The sequence below is a fragment of the Macaca nemestrina genome, chromosome 8 (genome assembly GCF_043159975.1).
Source record: "Macaca nemestrina isolate mMacNem1 chromosome 8, mMacNem.hap1, whole genome shotgun sequence".
Lineage (NCBI taxonomy): Eukaryota > Metazoa > Chordata > Mammalia > Primates > Cercopithecidae > Macaca > Macaca nemestrina.
In genome coordinates, this window is record NC_092132.1 from 116,181,661 (window position 1) to 116,201,629 (window position 19,969).

The window sequence follows — 19,969 nt, forward strand, 5'->3', positions numbered from 1 at the left end:
AAAAAACCCAAAAACAAACCAAAAAAAAGGAGATAAAAGAATATATACATGTACTGTATCTGCTCATTTGGGAAGAAATACAGGAAGGATAAACTAGAAACTAGAGTGTGGGTGGGAAGATGGTGGAAAAAAGAGAATGAGAAGAGCATTTTAGGGGTGATGAGGGAGTGACATTTTGTAAACCATTCTGTACAACTCTGACTCCCAGAACCATAGTAATGTTTCACACATCCTCACTCCAAACATACATACACAGAAACAATCAACATGTGGGAGAATCCAAAATGGCATCAAACACTAGTAAATTAACCTAACTTAACTGGACATGACCACACTAAAGGAAGTGGGGAAGAAAAGAACTAATCTAAGTTACCAGTATCTTGGACTGAGTAATGGCAAGGCTAAAGAAAAAAAGAGCTATACATAAATGCTATAATCTACTCAGCAAATGTTTCTTCCAGGGGTCAGAAATTCTGAAACTGGCCGGGTGCGGTGGCTCACGCCTGTAATCCCAGCACTCTGGGAGGCTGAGGCGGGCAGATCACGAGGTCTGGAGTTCAAGACCAGCCTGGCTAACATGGTGAAACCCCGTCTCTACTAAAGATACAAAAAATTAGCCAGGCGTGGTGGCATGTACCTGTAATCCCAGCTACTCAGGAGGCTGAGGCAGAAGAATCACTTGAACCCGGGAGGCAGAGGTTGCAGTGAGCCGAGATTGCACCATTGCACTCAAGCCTGGGTGACAGGGTGAGATTCCATTTCAAAAAAAATAAAAAGAAAGAAATTCTGAAACTACTTTATGTGCATATTAAATATGAACAAGGTCAAGTATGGTGGCTCACTCCCAAGACCCTGGGAGGCTGAGGCAAGATGATGGCTTGAGCCCAGGAATTTGAGAACAGCCTAGGCAACACAGTAAGACCCCACCTCTAAAAAATTAAAATAAAAAAACCCCGCTAGGTGTGGTGGTGTGTGCCTGTGATCCCAGCTACTCAGGGGGCTGAGGCAGGAGGATCGCTTGAGCCCACGAGGTTGAGGCTGCAGTGAGCCGGGACTGCATCACTGCATACCGGCCAGAGTGAGACCCTGATCTCTATAACAATAAAAATAAAGTATATTGTGAAATAAAGTAAATATATTGTAGATAATTATCTATCTAATTATTCACATTTCCCACTGTTGGAAGAAGATGTTACAAATAAGGAAAGGAAGAAGGCTGTCATCCCAGGTATCAATATAAATTGTTATGTGTGTACATGCAGGTTTGTACATACACACGTGCATTTCCTATCTCTGACCACTGAGGGAGTCTAGAAGCAATGACGCCTAGTAATAGCACACCTAACACCTAGCTATTAATTTCTATTTGTTTATTTACTTCATTACTTAAAAAAAATAAGGAACGCTTCACGAATTTGCATGTTATTTTTGCACAGGGGCCATGCATCTTCTCTGTATCATTCCAATTTTGGTATATGTGCTATACGGAAGTGAGCACCTAGATGTTAATTTCTAAACAATATGCTCCAATCAAAGGAACCAGGGCTCAGTGAAGAAGTAGGCCTGGGGCACAGAAAATATAAAATTGGCCAGGAACACCTTTTGATGCCTCAAAGTAAGAAAAAAAAATTTTTTTTAAAAGATGCGGTTTATTGAAAAAACACAAGAACCAACTTCTTGAAGAAGCTCCTACTTGCCAAAGCTGGAATAATTTAAACAACAAAATAAGGTATTGGATTACACTCCCTGGAATAAAGTAAATATATATGAGTCCATACTGATACAAATAATAAATTAAATAATGGAAAAGGGAAAGAGGAAATAGAAAATCATCAAACAACACCGTCATAATTGTTGCAGACAATATCCGCTGATGAGTGCTAAAATTAGTGGACATAAGTTTAAAAACAAACAAGATATTTGCATAGATAGACTCGATGTACTTTTGCTGAAGACATTTGTTAAGTATAAAGGGAAAGACAGTAGCTTTTTACAGTGGAGAAAGCTAGCAGAATCGCCTTAACCAAATTATCATGGTCAATGTAACCAGTAAGACCTACTGACATCACAAATCCCATGAGATGATGCTATAAGACATTGTTTCTGTGTTATTCTTCCCCAAACTGCCTAACTTCAGTCTTATCATGAGAAAACATCAGACAAATCCTCACTGAGGAATATTCAACAAAATAACTCATTAAAACACTTAAAAAATATCATGGTCATGAAAGATAAACAATGGCTTTGGAACTGCAACAGACTAAAGAGAATTAAGTGTGAGTGGAAAAACTGGTAAAATCGAAAGAAGGTCTTTCTTTAGTTGTGCTGATAATATTTACCAATGTTAATTTCCCAGTTTTGATAACTGTACTACAGTTTTCTAAGATATTATCATTAGGAAAAGCTTGATTAGAAAAAAACTTATTTTTGGCAACTTTACTGCAAGTTTAAAATTAGTTCAAAATACAAAGTTTTAAAAAACTATATGTATGTATATCAAACGGCTGGAGCTCATAGGAAGGAACAGAATTTCCTGCACATTCTGGAAGAATCTAGTCTGAGATGGGGGTAAGGCAGTGGCAACAGACTGAGATGTACACCTAATTCTAGACTGACAAGGCTAATGATGGCAGTTCAAAGTAACCCTGCATCCATATGATCTCCAATACTTTACATACCTCGATCATGTAGGGCTAACAAAACCCGTTCATACAAGCAGGCTCTGTAGAGGTCTCCAGGAATAGGTTTTCCTGCCCAGCAGTCAAGTTCCAGCTTCTCGGGGTCAGGGGCGTGGGGATCAGGCTCAGCTAGAATATACCGATAGCCATCTTTGTTAAACGGGTGTTCCAAGGGGTAGCCATGAGGGGGAAGGCGCTGAGCAGAAAATAAAGGGTCACTGCAGAAAGGAAAAAATAAAATCAAGAAACTAAAACCCCCTCTAACTCAACTGCATTCAACTGTGTAAGAAAGTCCTCTGGTTTATTAGATTTCAGCTAGAATACATGCAACTTCACAGCAAATACTTCTCATTACTCAAATAGATAACTCTGCCCTCTTCAGGCAAAACAAGGAAGTGAAAAGGATTAGCTTTATTGAACAAGGTAGTTTTGGTTAAATTACTTGCAGATTGTGGGTATCTTCCGGGTGGTCTATTAAGCATGAATTGATGTCTATGAAACTGAGCTGGTACATCATGGGGTGGAAGGGAGAAGAGGAATGGGGGTGATTAGGGTGATATTCTTCAGTGTATTGATTATTATAAAGTAATGAACAGAAACTCAGAGACATAAGCACTTGCTATCTTGCTAATCTAAATAACTTGTGCAGTGAGCTGAGATTCCGTCACTGCACTCCTGCCTGGGCGACAGAGCAGAACTCTGTCTCACAAAAATATATAAATAAGTAACCTGGATTTCATTGTCTCAATATTAGACAAAGGGAAGGGAAAAGGCATGAGAAGGGAGAAGCAGAAAGTTAAGCAGCTAACATTCAACACTGGTTTCATTCCCTCCCCACCTATCCTTTCTCAAGTTGCCTTAACAGAACTTCACTCCCTAGGTTCCCCAGGCTTATCACGACAGAAGACGCTGTCCTTGTTACTACTATAAATTTTACACTAACAAATGTATAAAACATAATACTTAAACTTGGGTTTGTTTTTTTGAGACAGAGTTTCGTTCTTGTTGCCCAGGCTGGAGTGCAATAGTGCGATCTCAGCTCACTGCAACCTCTGCCTCCTGGGTTCAAGTGATTCTCCCATCTCAGCCTCCCGAGTAGCTGGGATTATAGGCACGTGCCCCCAGGCCCAGCTAATTTTTTTGTTTTTTGTTTCAGTAGAGATGAGGTTTCACCATGTTGGCCAGGCTGGTCTCGAACTCCTGACCTCAGGTGATCCACCTGTCTCAGCCTCCCAAAGTGCTGGAATTATAGGCATGAGCCACTGCACCCAACCTGGGATTACTATTTTTGTTTGTTTTCGAGATGGAGTTTCACTCTGTTGCCCAGGATGGAGTGCAGTGGCATCATCTTGGCTCACTGCCACCCGCCTCCCAGCTTCAAGCAATTCTCCTGCCTCAGCCTCCCAAGTAGCTGGGATTACAGGTGCTCACCACTATGCCTGCCTAATTTTGTATTTTTAGTGGAGATGGGATTTTGCCATATTGACCAGGCTGGTCTCAAACCCCTGGTCTCAAGTGATCCACCTGCCTTGACCTCCCAAAGTGCTGGGATTACACACATGAGCCACCAACGCCCGGCCTCCAACCTGTGGTTATTTTGCCCCTCAAAGTGCTCAAGGTTTGGAAAATAAATCGACAGGCTTTTAAACCTTAAACCCTTGAGCCCTTTCCCCTTAGCTGGACTTTCCCAGCACCAAATAATACTTAAACAGTGAGGTGGGGTGGGGTGGGCACTCTCCCCACCTCCGGGCCTTCTTGGTGGTCCCTGTGGTCCCTCCATCCTGCTGTTTGCGCTTGGCTCCTCGTCCTTTTCCGCTGCTTCCTGCTGCAATTCCCCCTTTGAAGAGAAGGCAGATCACTTTCAATGAGCCATGAGGGAAGCACCATGTGGATAATGAAATTCCATGGGGACCAACACACCCAGTGTGCATTTGTGTAACACCACAGGAGGATTTCCTTCCAAAGACATATTGGATTTCACACTGGTTTTGAAAAAATCTACTAGGCATCTCACAGTCCCGGAACACTGGGTTCTGGCAATAAGCTCAAATGAATCCAGCACTAGTGATGGTCAGGTTACAGTTTCAACCTTTGTTTGTAATAAACTGCAACTATTAGTATACTTTGTGAGGGTGTGACACAAATGCATTTTCACTCATTCAGATCCCAAACACCCTCAGCTAAAAAGAAATGAAAACAACTGTATGGGTACATTTTTTTTCCATCCAAATTAATACAAACACCCATAAAGAGAGACTATCCTCACTGTAAGATGATGTTCACTTGCTTGAACTACACAATATAGTCCATAAACATCATAAAGGCACAATATCTGCTAAAGCATTGAACTTGAATATCCAACAAGACAAAATACATCCAACATGGAAAACAGAAACAGAAGTACTAAAAAGGTGTTTCTCTCCAGTACTGCTAGATCTCCATCGTGGTTGCACATGACACAAATAAGAAAGAAGGCTTTCAATTTGCTAGGCAAGTTTTAGTTCCATACCCATTCGTCAATACAACATTTATTAAGATTGTGCCAATGTACTAAAATTCAGGTTAGATTAACCTGGTTTGTGGAACTAAAAGCAATTAATATGAATAGAAAATTTACGTATTTTATACAAAAAATTTAGCTACATACTAAAGCCACAAGGAATATTACCTTGTGTATTTCTGAAATAGGTACTTTGAAAATTTTGTCCGTTTCAAATTCCTCTCAATTAGTTTTATTTTTCCTTCTTCCAGGAAATGTCCCTGAACTGCAGGAAAACACCTTTACGTAAACAACTGCAGAGTACTAAATCTTAATTTGGGGCAAGCTTGGGAATTATCAGCAGTTCTGCTGCAATAAAAAGGATCAAGACATTGAAGGTGGGTCATATTCTGCATATACAGGACCAGACTTATGCAGAATTTCCTTTGATGAACACCTCAGATGTTATTCTATTTTTCATAAAAGTTTTTTATTTATTTTTTTTTGAGACAGAGTCTTGCTCTGTCGCCCACGCTGGAGTGCAGTGATACGATCTTGGCTCACTGCAAGCTCCACCTCCTGGGTTCACGCCATCCTCCTGCCTCAGCCTCCCGAGTAGCTGGGACTACAGGCGCACGCTGCCACGCCTGGCTAATTTTTTGTATTTTTAGTAGAGACGGGGTTTCACCGTGTTAGCCAGGATGGTCTCGACCTCCTGACCTTGTGGTCAGCCCACCTAGGCCTCCCAAAGTGCTGGGATTACAGGCGTGAGCCACCGCACACGGCAAAGTTTAATGTTAAACTGCTGCAATGTCATCATCTCTAGTTTAAGTCACTGTAATCAAAAAAAATTACATTTTTGTTTTTGTTTTTTTGAGACGGAGTCTTGCTCTGTTGCCTAAGCTGGAATGCAGTGGCATGATCTTGGCTCACTGCAACCTCTGCCTCCTGGGTTCAAGTGATTCTCCTGCCTCAGCCTCCCGAGTAGCTGGGATTACAGGTGCCTGCCACCATGCCCGGCTAATTTTTTTGTATTTTTAGTAGAGATGGGGTTTTGCCATGGTGGCCAGGCTGGTCTTGAACTCCTGGCCTCAGGTGATCTGTCTGTCTCGGCCTCCCAAAGTGCTGGGATACCATGCGTGAGCCACCTTGCCTGGCCAGAATTACATTTTTAACTGTCGTTTGCATTTTAATTATTTTAAGAAGTTTCAGATCCATCCAGAACAGAGCAAACAATACAAAAGAGGGGTAGCTGGCCATGTTAGGCAGAATATGACAACATACAAGCTCTTAAAGACTAACATTAAACTCAACTACTGTTTCATATTAAGTGCTATTGCCGCCATTTTCACAATGCTTCAAAATTATGTAGTTTTAGCTTCTACCACAGCTCAGCAAAAAGCATTTTCCAAACCACAAAATACTTAAGTCTGAGAGGCTGAAAGAAGACAGTGGAGGAATTCACCTCCAAAAGTGGCTCCACCTGTAAGAACAGAAGTGGCACCATGTATTTGTCAAATTTTAACAATTAAAAGGGGAAAATATGTTGTAAAAAGATAAACAACACACTTAGCTATTTCCAACCCATCTTAGAATATTAGTAACAGTAGAAACGATCAGCTATTTAAGTCCTACCACTCCAAAAGACAGGTTAATGATGCCATGTATCAGATGAACAGCTAAAATCTCTCAGCCACCCCAACTTGTATTAGATAACCATTAGTAACGAGGACTTTTCCCATTATTAGAAGGGTTAACAGAAGAACAAGCTGTATTGGGTGGTTAATATAGAAATGCTATCACAGGAATGAGCTGAAGTTTCAGGGCAAGAAAAATTAGAAGATGGGCACAGGAAATCTGTTAAAAGTAAGAAATGAATAGCAGAAAAAGAGTGGAGAGGAGCTGAATCTTTCTAAATTTAATGTTAGTTACAAGGATACAGATATAAACACAGCAAATCTGACCTTGAAATGGTTCCTTGTTTTATGCTAGGCCTGTCTCACTCAAGAGCAAACTGTGTTGTAAAGTGACAAAAAGTTCTCCTCTATTACCATCTGCCAAATCCTTGGCTAGCTCCTAAAAATTGAGCTTGAACTATAAAAGCATCTTAGTAAGTATCCAGGTTAAGAGTCAACCCAAAGAAAGGCCAATTCTAGGAACAACCGGATTCAATAGCTTCCAAATATTTCAGCAATGAGACATGTAAACACTTACCATTTAGATTTCCACTAGTAGACACAGCACTGCTCTGTTTTTGGTTGTCGTAAGCAGGACCAATGTTACTAAGGTCCTGCAAAAATATATCCAATTAAAATAGGAGTCTACATAAGTCAGTCAATCTGGATGCTCATAAAACAAGAGAAATTCTAACAGAATGGGAACTAAAATTGACCTTTTTTTTTTTTTTAGATGGAGTCTCACTCTGTTGCCCAGTCTGTAGCGCAGTGGCACAATCTCAGCTTACTACAACTTCTGCCTCCCAGGTTCAAGCGATTCTCTTGGTTTACCCTCCCGAGTAGCTGGGACTATAGGTGCACACCACCATGCCCGGCTAATTTTTTTTTTTTTTTTTTTTTTTTGAGACAGATTTTCACTCTTGTCGCCCAGGCTGGAGTGCAGTGGCACTGATACTGGCTTACTGAAACCTCTGCCTCCCAGGTTCAAGCGATTCTCTTGCCTCAGCCTCCCAAGTAGCTAGGATTTACAGGCGCCTGCTGTCACACCCAGATAAATTTCTGTATTTTTTAGTAGAGACGGGGTTTCACCGTGTTGGCTAGGTTGGTCTCAAAACTCCCAACCTCAGGTGATCCACTTGCCTTGGCCTCCGAAAGTGCTGGGATTACAGGCGTGAGCCACCATGCCCAGCCTAATTTTTATATTTTCAGTAGAGACAGGGTTTTACCATGTTGGCCAGGCTGGTCTTGAACTCCTGACCTCAAGTGATCTGCCCACCTCAACCTCCCAAAGTGCTGGGATTACAAGCATGTGCCACCACGCCAGGCCTGAAATCGACAATTCTAAACAATGAAGCTTGCAGGGTCCCAAACTTGGGTGTTTTGTGGACCAGCAAGCACTCTTGCAAGTATGCGTGAGGCAGGCCAAGTGTAAGGACCAGAATAGTTTCAGAATGGCGATAAGTGGCAATTAATCAATCAACCTGGGTAGAGGCACAAGAGGGCACAGGGCAAACCAGAGTGCCTAAGCCCCATTCACTCAGCTCCTGTGGGAATTCAGGCCCCATGTAGTCAGATGTTTTCATTTTACAAGACAGAAATCTAAATTTCTATGTGAAATCTTGCATTTTTTTTTTTTTTGAGAGACGGGTCTTGCTATATTGTCCAGGCTGGTCTCGAACTCTTGGACTCAAGCAATCCTCCTGCCTCAGCCTCCCAAAGTGCTAGGATTACAGGCATGAGCCACTGCACCGGGCTGAATCTTGCATTTTCAAAGATGGCAAATAAAACGTGTAAAGACACAGCTTTAAGATTTGACATTCTGACTGGCCAAATGTGAACCCTGCTGTTGAACAAAAAAATGGCAATTTTCATTTGCCTGTTATGTTAGATATGCAACACAAATTCTTCATAACAAATTATTTTCACAACAAAGAATGTTTTTAAGAGCAAAATTTGAGGCCGGGCGCGGTGGCTCAAGCCTGTAATCCCAGCACTTTGGGAGGCCGAGACGGGCGGATCACGAGGTCAGGAGATCGAGACCATCCTGGCTAACACAATGAAACCCCGTCTCTACTAAAAATACAAAAAAATTAGCCGGGCGAGGTGGCGGGCGCCTGTAGTCCCAGCTACTCGGGAGGCTGAGGCAGGAGAATGGCGTAAACCCGGGAGGCGGAGCTTGCAGTGAGCCGAGATCCGGCCACTGCACTCCAGCCTGGGCGACAGAGCCAGACTCCGTCTCAAAAAAAAAAAAAAAAAAAAAAAAAAAAAAAAAAAAAAGAGCAAAATTTGAGATGTCAGAAAGATTAGAAGTAATTTGAAAGAGCATTTTTTACATGTTACAAGTGAGGAAACTAAAGTTAAAAAAAAGTGATTTGAAGAAATTCATAACATTTTGGAGAAGACCCACAACTAAAACACTGTAAGACACTGATCTCTTGGTTGAAGGTGAGTACTCTCGTATCACTCACTATTTTTTTGGAGTCCACGATGCTATGCGCATGTAATGGCAGTGTGTTATGTGGCAAATATACACATGTAAACAGAACCTGACTCCCTATCCCCAAGTGGCTTAAAATCAAAAAGTAAATATAAAACATATTAATGTACCTGATCCAAAAGTCCAAATTTCGGGTAATCTTCTTCTGGGTCTTTACTCCCTGGATCTGGGTGTTCCTTTACCAAGAACACATCTCTTTCTTTACTCTAAAAAGAAGCGGTGTTTTACTATTAATGAACATTTTATACTGAAAAGTATGGGATGAAGAATCAACCACCAACTCCAAAAGTCAGTTCCTAGGTGTAGTGTCCAAAAAAGATAGTATTGTTTTTCCTTCTAAGAAATAATCCGTTACCATCAAAAAATTCAAACAGAGAAAACACGAAGAGTGCCCAAGTTTTTCATACTCCTCACCTATCCTTCTATCTCACAAAGATAAGCACTGTTAACAGCTTGCTGTTGACTTCTCCCCAGGTGTTCTCTTTAATTTTAAGGACAATATTGCCCATAACATTTTTTTTAATAGAAGAAAAGAAATGGTCTCTAATTTCAATACAAAATTATTCTTGCAAAAGTACCGTGGACAAAAGTTTCAATACATAAAACCAGGTGTATGTGGGCAATGTTCACATAAGACACAATATGCATCTCACTGATTCTGTGTCCAAAAACTATTAAAATTCACAATTAGCTGTATCTCACACTCAAAAATATAACATTAAGTTGTTCTAATTTTATCATTTCACAGTGAGACGATAAAATGTTATTTAATTCTTACGAAGAACAATGGTTTCTTAAATGTCAAGTCTAATCAATTTTAGTCTACTTACCATTGTTTTAACAATGTTATTTGGCCAAGTCATTTTCCCAGGTCTCTGTCTGGTTGTCATGCACTCCCAGTATTTATCAATAAATGGTATAATGTCCTAATTTTAAAAATAAATTAAGACTATTACCACTGCAGTCAAAAATATGCTGACGAAGAAAGAAAACAGCATTTTTCAAAGACCTTGTTAGAATCAAGAGAAAAATCCATGTTAGTTTTTTCCCCCCATAATGTTATACAAGGTTTACATGTTTGTCTTTTAATCACTGAATATTTCATTGTATACACACAATATACAGATTATGGGGATTTCCACAAGTAGAAACAAACCTTAGCCATGTGGGGCTTACACTCCAGTTGGAGGGAAAAGCTCTGTCACAGTCCCTTGGTTATCAATTAGAAGATGACTCCCAAATTATTCTCTCTTGAGCTCCTATTTCTACCAGCTGAGACATATCTATCTGGACATTCTAAAGGGACCTCAAACTTCTTGTGACTAAAATGGAACTTGGTATCTTACCTCATAAATCTGCTTTTCAGATTTCTATTCTTGCTCCCGATAACTTAGAACCAGTAATCACCCAAATAAGCTAGATACAATAAGAGCTGTCCTTGACTCTTCTCTCACAATTTTTTTTTTTTTGAGACAGAGTCTTGCTCTGTCGCCCAGGCTGGAGTGCAGTGGCCGGATCTCAGCTCACTGCAAGCTCCACCTCCCGAGTTTACGCCATTCTCCTGCCTCAGCCTCCGAGTAGCTGGGATTACAGGCGCCCGCCACCTCGCCTGGCTAGTTTTTTGTATTTTTTAGTAGAAACGGGGTTTCACCGGGTTAGCCAGGATGGTCTCGATCTCCTGACCTTGTGATCCACCCGTCTCGGCCTCCCAAAGTGCTGGGATTACAGGCTTGAGCCACCGTGCCCGGCTTCTCTCACAATTTTTATACCTAAACGGTCACCAAATAAATTTTAAAATTTCAGAAATGTCATTCCAATCAGGCCTCCCTTCCATCCCCACTGCTGTGACTGTGGCTCTCACCAACTCCTGCTTACATGACTGAAATGACTTTTGACCTTCATCTTCTGGCCTCCTATGTAGATAATCTTCTAAAGTTCCACCACCAGAGTTAGTTCCATGAAAACTAAATCTTTACTAAAAGGAACCAGGGGAAGTATAAAGAAAGCCTGGAATATTTTGTTATTCCAGAAAGTAAGGAAGAGTTCAAAAATGGATGGGGGCGTATCAAAGAGTTTCAGGAGTCAGTCCAATAGGGCTACAATGGTTGAATCTGGGACAATCTGAGGGTCAGAAATAAAAAAAATGCAACAACATTTGCAAGTGTGGGCACAGTGGCACACGCTTGTAATCCCAGCACTTTGGGAGGCTGAGGTGGGTAGATCACTTGAGGTCAGAAGTTTGAGACCAGCCTGGCCAACATGGTTAAACCCTGTCTCTACCAAAAAATACAAAAATTAGCCAGGCATGGTGGCATGCGCCAGTAGTCCCAGCTACTCAGGAAGCTGAGGCAGGATAATTACTTGAACCCAGGAGGCAGAAGTTGCAGTGAGCCAAAACATCGCACCACTGCACTCTAGCCGGGATGACAGAGCCAGACTCCATCTCAATTTAAAAAAAAAAATTTTTCCAACAATGGACACATTGATTTTTTAAAAAAATCCACAGTGATATTTCAAAGGGAAAAAAAAGAATGAGGGGAAGTTATTTACAGAAGACTTGCAACTGAAGAATGTATTCTGATTTACAACCACTACTCTAACAACTGATTCAGGGTTGGATAATCAATGGTGGCTAAAATCACTAGTTGAAAGGAGTAGGAGAATAAGGTACTCACATAATCTCCATGTATGGCTTAAGGATTACTTAGCACAAAGATAAAAATGCTCCCTCCTTAACCAACTACTCAAATTTAGGATCACTAATAATAAAACAAACCAATATCTTATATATCTCCTGATGTGGCGGTCTAAAAAACACACGATACCTATATAATCTTGCCAAAAATGTTTAACACATGGCCAGGCACAGTGGCTCACAACTTTAATCTCAGCACCTTGGGAGGCCAGAGCCAGTGGATTGCTTGAGCCCAGGAGTGTAAGACCAGCCTGGGCAACATAGTGAGACCCGTCCCTATTAAAGAGGAAAAAAAAAGTTTAACCTGAACCTAATCATGAAGAAACAGTCAAATGCAAATTGAGGAATATCATGCCAAACAACTGTCTAAGCACTTTAAAATTTTTAATTCATTAAATAAATAAATGAAGGAGCTGGGTGTGTTGGTTCATGCCTGTCTTCCCAGAGCTTTGGGAGGCCAAGGCAGGAGGATCACTTGAGCCCAGGAGGTCAAAACCAGCTGGGCAACATAGTGAGACCACATCTCCAATAAAAATTTTTTTTTAATTAGCTGGATGTGGTAGCATGAGTGCAGCTGCTCGGGAGGCTGAGGTGGGAGAATAGCTTGAACCCAGGAGGTTGAGGCTGTAGTGAGCCGTGACTGTGCCACTGCACTTCGGGCTGGGTAATAGAGCAAAACCCAATTGAATAAAGGAATTGTTTTATTAATTGATTAGGGACAAAAGAGTCATTACAACTAAATGTAACGGGTGATCCTAACCAGATCCTGGATGGAGGAAGACGCTATGGAGGAGGATATTATTAACACAAAAATAATCCTGAGAAACTACAAATATGAACTGTAAATTAGTAGTACTGCACCAATGTTAAATTTCTTTACTATGATCATTGCATTGTGGTTGTATTAACAGAATATTGGGTAAAATATACCTACAAGGTAGTCTCATACAGCTTAAAAGAAAAACAGAGATGGGGGAGATAAAACAAATGTAGCAAAATGTTAACTGGCAAATCGAAGAAGAAACGGGCCAGGTGCAGTGGCTCACACCTGTAATCCCAACAACTTGGGAGGCCGAGGCGGACGGATCACTTGAGTACAGGAGTTCGACCAGCCTGGGCAACGTGGCGAAACCCTGTCTCTTAAAAAAAAAACACACACACAAAAATGAGCTGGGTGTGGTGGCGTGCACCTGGAGTCCCAGCTACTCGATAGGCTGAGGTGGGAAGATCACCTGAACCTAGGAGGTCAAGGCTTCAGTGAGCCATGATGGTGTCACTACATTCCACCTTGAAAATTTTCAAAATAATTTTGGAAAAAATAAACTAAAAATGGGCCACGCGCAGTGGCTCACATCTGTACTCCCAGCACTTTGAGAGGCCAAGGAAGGTGAATTGCTTTAGCCCAGGAGGTCAAGGCTGCAGTGAGCCATAATCACACCACTGCACTCTAGCCTGGGTGACAGAGTGAGACTCTCTCTTAAAAAAAACAGAACAGGCCAGGTGCGGTGGCTCACACCTGTAATCCCAGCACTTTGGGAGGCCAAGGCGGGGGATCATGAGGTCAGCTGGAGACCAGCCTGGCCAACACAGTGAAATCCTGTCTCCACCAAAAATAGAAAAAATTAGCCAGGCGTGGTGGCGCAAGCCTGTAATCCCAGCTACTCGGGAAGCTGAGGCAGGAGAATCGCTGGAACCCAGGAGGCAGAGGATGCAGTGAGCTGAGACTGCATCACTGCGCTGCAGCCTGGACAATAGAGCAAGACTCCGTCTTGAAAAAAAAAGAAAAAAAGAACAAGGTAATCACTGAATCCACTGTCATATATTCATTAAAAACTGGGAAGAAAGTACTTGTTAGGGAGTATATTTAGAAGTTCCACCTAACTCTTTAGTATAATTGCAATTACACTAATTCCACCTCTACCTTATCTTTGGAGAACATTGTCTTCGGATGTTCATCCTGTGTTCGGGACTGCCATGTCAGGTTGGCCAAAGCACTAAGGCACATTTCCTTCAAGTCTATCAAAAACAAAAAGGAAGAAACAGTTATCTATAGTACTATATCTCTATTACCAAGGGAATAATTAATAAGTGGTCCAGAAAATAACAATTACAGCAGCAAAATGGAGTCATCATGTGACCTGAAATGGGCAACTGCAATTATTCAGAGCTAAACCCCAACTGAACTTATACCAGCTACTAGGCAAAGGTCTCCTGATTCTGCTAAGCCCAGATCCCTTTTCTTTTCCAGTGCATAATCATCTTCTAATACTCCAGAGTTTGTTCTTACTTGCTTGCTTCCGGAGGAAATAGGTATTCCCACTGTGATGGCAGACATTGCAGTGAAAACTGTAGTTGGTCATGAAAGGTAGACAGGATCTACAGAAGAGACAAATTATACACATTAGTGAACTTGTGAATACACACACTTCTTCTTCTTCTTTTTTTTTTTTTTTAAGACAGGGTCTCACTCTGCCACCCAGGCTGGAGTGCAGTGTTACAATCATAGCTCACTGCAGACTTGACCTTCCCTGGCTCAGGCTGATTCTCCCACTTCAGTCCCCCAAGTAGCTGGGATACAAGAATGAGCCACCATGCCCAGCTAATTTTTGTATTTTTTTTATGGAGTTAGGGTTTCACCATGTTGCCCAGGCTGTACACTTCTTTATGAGAAGTTAACATGCATCCATTCCCCTCAGTGACAGGTAAATTAAAATGTTAATATGTTAACATAGTCTTAAAATGTAAAAAGGTTGTCAAAACCAAAACCGGGCTCATATTCTTATAAATACCTGGATTTTTCTGTCACAAAAATTAATAAGACCTTATCCATTATACTGGACAATTCGGCATCTAGAAGGTTCTCACTTGTTCTTACAAGGTATCTTGTTAGTTTATTTTTTGAGCACCTAAAAAGAATATGCCAGGCCAGCTGTAGAAAAGGACAAAGTAGTCTAAGGTATATCTCTATGGTGTCAATGATGTGGTTGGAAAGGGCAGGCAGAATGTAAGAAAAAATGAATTAAAAATGTAGATAACTAGGCCAGGCGTGGTGGCTCATGCCTGTAATCCCAGAACTTTGAGAGGCCAAGACGGGTAGATCACCTGACATCAAGAGAAGACTTGCCTATTTGAAGTCAAGAGAGGAAGAGGCCAGGAGGGGAAAGACAATATGGCAGACACGGGATGCAACAGAGGAATCAACGCATTTGAGGAAACATGGTAGTGATTGCACAGGGTGACAGGAAAAGGACAGGAGTTTAGTCTTGCAAAGGGCAAAGTAACAGAAGGACAGAAGACCTTTAGTATAAATGGCTTAAGCTAGAAGAGAAGAAACCAGAACAAAGGTTTATCTCGGACTCTGAAACTAGCTTAGGGTATCCTCAGAGAAGACTACCAAGCATTTACCAACTATTGTTACCCTCATGGAATTAAGAAACATTCTTACAAATGTTAAGGCTGAGTTTCCTTACCTTCACTTCTCTGTAGAACCTCTTCTGTTAAACAGTTTATTGTGATAAACTCATTTACAGAAGGCAAAGCCTCATACTAAAGATAGGTAGGTAAATAGTTATTTTAATTCACACAAACAGGTGTAAAGAGCAGCCTTTTTCATACCCTGCTAGCTCACATTCTCTATCTCAGTTGCAAAAGATAATCCATCCCACCTAACTGGGCTTTATTTTTTTTGGGGGGGGACAGGGTCTCACTCTGTTACCCAGGCAGGAGTGCAGTGGTACAATCATGGCTCATTGCAGCCTCAATCTGCGGCGCTTAAGCAATCCTCCCACCTAAAACTCCTGAGTAGCTGGTACTACAGGGGTGCATCACCATGCCTAGCTCATTTTTTCTTTTCTTTTTTTTTTTTTTTGAGACGGAGTCTTGCTCTGTCGCCCAGGCTGGAGCGCAGTGACCAGATCTCGGCTCACTGCAAGCTCCGCCTCCCGGGTTACCGCCATTCTCCTGCCTCAGCCTCCCGAGGAGCTGGGACTACAGGCGCCCGCCACCTCGCCCGGCTAGTTTTTTGTATTTTTTAGTAGAGACGGGGTTTCACCGTGTTAGCCAGGATGGTCTCGATCTCCTGACCTCGTGATCCACCTGTCTCGGCCTCCCAAAGTGCTGGGATTACAGGCTTGAGCCACCGCGCCCGGCCCTAGCTCATTTTTTCTATTTCTCATAGAGACAGGATTGCACTATGTTGCCTAGGCTGGTCTAGAACGCCTGGGCTCAAGTCATCCTCCTGTCTCCACCTCCTAAAGTGCTGGGATTACAGGTGTCAGCCACCATGCCTTGCCTTTTTTTTTTTTTTTGAGACGGAGTCTCACTCTGTCACCCAGGCTGGAGTGCAACCTCCGCTTCCCGGGTTCAAGTGATTCTCCTGCCTCCCGAGTAGCCGGGACTACAGGCGTGCAACACTGCACCCAGCTGATTTTTGTATTTTTTTTGGAGACGGAGTTTCACCATATCGGTCAGGCTCGTTTCCAACTCCCGACCTCGTGATCAGCCTGCCTTGGCCTCCCAAAGTGCTGGGATTACAGGCGTGAGCCACTGTGCCTGGCCCCCGCCCCTCCCCTTTTTTAAACTTGATACCACGGATAGGATCTAACTGGGCTTTAGATACAACTTTTCAAGTTCAGTTACAAACTCTTGTCTCCAAAGCTATCAAAATTTTGAACTGTGATTTGATTTTTCCTTGAATTCCTCCCAGTTATCTCACTAGTAAATTTCCTTTCCTAAACTGTCTATCCAAACAAATTCTTCCGGCAAAAGTGGCCCTATCTTAGGCCTCTCTAAGAGACCAGGCTCACTTAGCTAGTGTGTTTTCCCAACAGATGTTGCTACCAAGATCAATTATTTCTTCCTGATCCTTCAGTATTTTTCTTTCTTTTTAAAAACACTCCTTCCTAAATCACAAGTCACATGTTAATTGAGACATCAGCATTTCTAAAACCCATTTTAACCTTTTAACTAGAAAGTATACAACAGATTATAAAGGAAAGCTGGGTGTGGTGGCTCATGCAGGTAATCCCAACACTTTGGAAGGGTGAGGCAGGAGGATTCCTTGAGCTCAGAAGTTCCAGGCTGCAGCAAGCTGTGATCCTGCCATTGCACTCCAGCCTGGGCGGCAGAGCGAGACCCGGTTGCAAGAAAAAAACAAGAAAACACACACATATGCAGCCTTATTTTTATATAGTCTTATATAAATGTATTAGTATAATACAGACCATAAAGAACATTACAAAGAGCGAGCAGTACAGTTATTCCAATAGACAGGAGTCGGTATAAGGAAAAAAGTCTTTCATTCTCAATCACAATATTACTTTAATTCACTAGAAGAGGCACATGATTGGAAATAGCTTTGCTGAGGAGAGCAGACAACATACCTAAAGGAGTAAGTCAGCAGCAATGAGAAAGGAAAAAGAGGACGGTTCAGGCATAAAGAGCATGGGTCATCTCAAATTTGGGACAACAGGCTTTATGCACATATACACTAATTCTTTCTGAAAAATCCAAAACACCAACACAAGGTTTATATTGTCCTAAATTTGTTTATATAACAGTTTGTAATTGCATTTTTTTTTTGTCTCCAAACCAGGTTGTAAACTCAAATGGAGGGACAATACCCACCATTGTATCTATCAGGGCTGTGCCGTCAGTAAGCAGATAACATGCTAAGGGAATTAAAACAATCCCCGATTCAACATCCTACTTGCTGAATAGGAGTCAGGAGACATAGGAAATACTTCGCATTTATTTTGCCCAGAAACTAACGGTTGAGCATGTTCAGATTTATTTTACCAAGTAATTCTTACAAAAGCTATGAAAAGTACTCACGAGGTATCTATGCCAAATGTGTCAGCCGTGAACCATTTTGTACAAATCCCACATTGCAGCTCTACTTCACCCAACTGTCGGCCATTCTCTTCATCCACGGAGCCCGCCTGAGTATCCATCACCTCTGACGTATCCCCAGCACCTTCCTGTGTCAGAGCAATTCGAGAATCAAAACAGTTGACTTGAATAAAATATTTTACTTTATTTTTTTTTTTTAAGAGACAAGGGTCTCCCTATGTTGCCCAGGCTGGTCTCAGCCTCCCAAAGTGCTGGGATTACAGGCATGAGCCACCGTGCCTAGACTGAATGTATTTTTGATTCGCTTAAAAATTTAAGAACAAGGCCGTGTGCGGTATCTCAAGCCTGTAATCCCAGCACTTTGGGAGGCCGAGGAGGGAGAATCACCTGAGGTCAGGAGTTGGAGACCAGCGTGGCCAACATCGTGAAACCCCGTCTCTACTAAAAATGCAAAAAAAAAAAAAAAAAAAAAAAAAGTAGCTGGGTGTGTTGGCAGGTGCCTGTAATCCCAGCTATTCGGAAGGGTGAGGCAGGAGAATCGCAGAAACCCGGGAGGAGGTTGCAGTGAGCCCAGATCGCGCCACTGCATTCCAGCCTGGGCGACAGAGTGAGGCTCCGCCGCAAAAAAAAAAAAATTTAAAACCAAACCCTATGTTGTCTTGCAAACAACTAAAAAGAAATACTTACTAGTGTATCTTTTCCATTAGATGATTCTGTCTCCAAACCACCGCTTACATCGACCAAGTTTGCCTCCCTATAAGATAATGAAAGAGCTCAAGCAAGAATTCTCTTTTTTTTTTTTTTTTTTTTGAGACGGAGTCTCGCGCTGTCGCCCAGGCTGGAGTGCAGTGGCCGGATCTCAGCTCACTGCAAGCTCCGCCTCCCGGGTTTGCGCCATTCTCCAGCCTCAGCCTCCCGAGTAGCTGGGACTACAGGCGCCCGCCACCTCGCCCGGCTATTTTTTTTTTTTGTATTTTTAGTAGAGACGGGGTTTCACTGTGTTAGCCAGGATGGTCTCGATCTCCTGACCTCGTGATCCGCCCGTCTCGGCCTCCCAAAGTGCTGGGATTACAGGCTTGAGCCACCGCGCCCGGCCGCAAGAATTCTCAATACAAACAAACCTCAAAATACCTATTCCCAAAAATGATGATCAAATTACAGTCGAACTTCATATTCCTGCAGCTTTTTCAGCTACGCCTGTTCTCAGACTGGATGCCCAAGGTACTGTCAGGATATTGAGAAGATGGACAAGACAGTAGCGGACCCACGGAGCACAGGGACGCCTAATCGGCTTTTACAGACAAATCTACCTGGGTTAGAGTTGGTCCTGGGAGAGGTTCAAGGAGAGGCAGCTCTCCCACCCTGTTTTCAGAGTGACCGTTACTTCTTTCAGTCTGGCACTGCAAAGTAGTTCTTTTTTTTTTTTTTTTTTTTTTTCCTGGAATATGTGAAGGCCTCCCGTTAAAGAGTGAGCTACCAGCTTCCTGCCGGGGTGCAAGAGTCAGTTATAATGACAGGCACCTCAACTCCCACCGCCCGTGAAAGGTGCGAAAGGGGCGTTATCTGAGATATACTTGAGAGAGGACGGGCCAAGCTGCGCAGGGGCAGGGCGAGCCATTGGCGGCGGGGCCTGGGTTCGCAGGGGGCGGGCGGCAGGGCTCCAAGAGCCGCGGGATTCGCGAGGGGCGGGCCTCCCTCCCGCGTCCTCCTCTGGCCGCAGGACCTCTTACCCGCCTTCAGCCTCGCCGGAACTGGGCTCAGCTGTCGGAGGAGCAGAGGTCCCCTCTCCAGGAGGAGCGGCTGCTCCCGCTGCCACCGGCTTCATCTCCCCCTCTTCTGCAGCTGTTGCATTTGCGGCCGCTCCTGGGCCAGGCCCGGCACCCGCTTCCTGGCCGGGTCCTGCTCCCGCCGCCGCCATCACGGCCACCCCTGGACTTCTCGCGAGAGTACCCTCTCTTCTCGCGCGCGTTGTTGTGAGACGCTGTAGTCTTCAAACAGGAAAAGCCCGCGGTGGGTCCACTGCCTGCCTGAGGAAGCCTAACTACACTACCGCTTTAAGGCCAGACGCGCGGGCAGAGGTGGGCCGGGCCTCCA

At 42.9% G+C, this 19,969-nt stretch overlaps 1 protein-coding gene and 1 non-coding gene across 6 annotated transcripts in view; both read right to left on the reverse strand.

Moving 5' to 3' along the window:
- Nucleotides 1–19,820, reverse strand: part of LOC105476574 (ASH2 like, histone lysine methyltransferase complex subunit) — a 35,487-nt gene extending 15,667 nt beyond the window's left edge. Inside the window, exons 1-11 of one of the 5 annotated variants that reach the window (XM_071068386.1) lie at nucleotides 19,606–19,820; nucleotides 18,563–18,629; nucleotides 17,858–18,003; nucleotides 14,313–14,401; nucleotides 13,947–14,041; nucleotides 10,161–10,256; nucleotides 9,441–9,536; nucleotides 7,372–7,447; nucleotides 6,623–6,640; nucleotides 4,422–4,515; nucleotides 2,679–2,896 (exon numbers count right to left, since the gene is read on the reverse strand). In XM_071068386.1, the coding sequence (XP_070924487.1) occupies nucleotides 2,679–2,896; nucleotides 4,422–4,515; nucleotides 6,623–6,640; nucleotides 7,372–7,447; nucleotides 9,441–9,536; nucleotides 10,161–10,256; nucleotides 13,947–14,041; nucleotides 14,313–14,401; nucleotides 17,858–18,003; nucleotides 18,563–18,629; nucleotides 19,606–19,793 (1,183 nt within the window). In that variant the 5' untranslated portion in view covers nucleotides 19,794–19,820. Of the gene's footprint in view, nucleotides 1–2,678; nucleotides 2,897–4,421; nucleotides 4,516–6,622; nucleotides 6,641–7,371; nucleotides 7,448–9,440; nucleotides 9,537–10,160; nucleotides 10,257–13,946; nucleotides 14,042–14,312; nucleotides 14,402–17,857; nucleotides 18,004–18,562; nucleotides 18,630–19,185; nucleotides 19,553–19,605 lie in introns of those variants that run through there. The other 4 variants (XM_071068388.1, XM_071068387.1, XM_071068389.1 and 1 more) reach the window with 4 other exon arrangements.
- LOC112425722 (U6 spliceosomal RNA) lies at nucleotides 1,392–1,498 on the reverse strand. Its single transcript, XR_003016851.2, has one exon. It is a non-coding gene; the product is annotated as a U6 spliceosomal RNA (small nuclear RNA).
- Nucleotides 19,821–19,969: the final 149 nt, after the last annotated feature.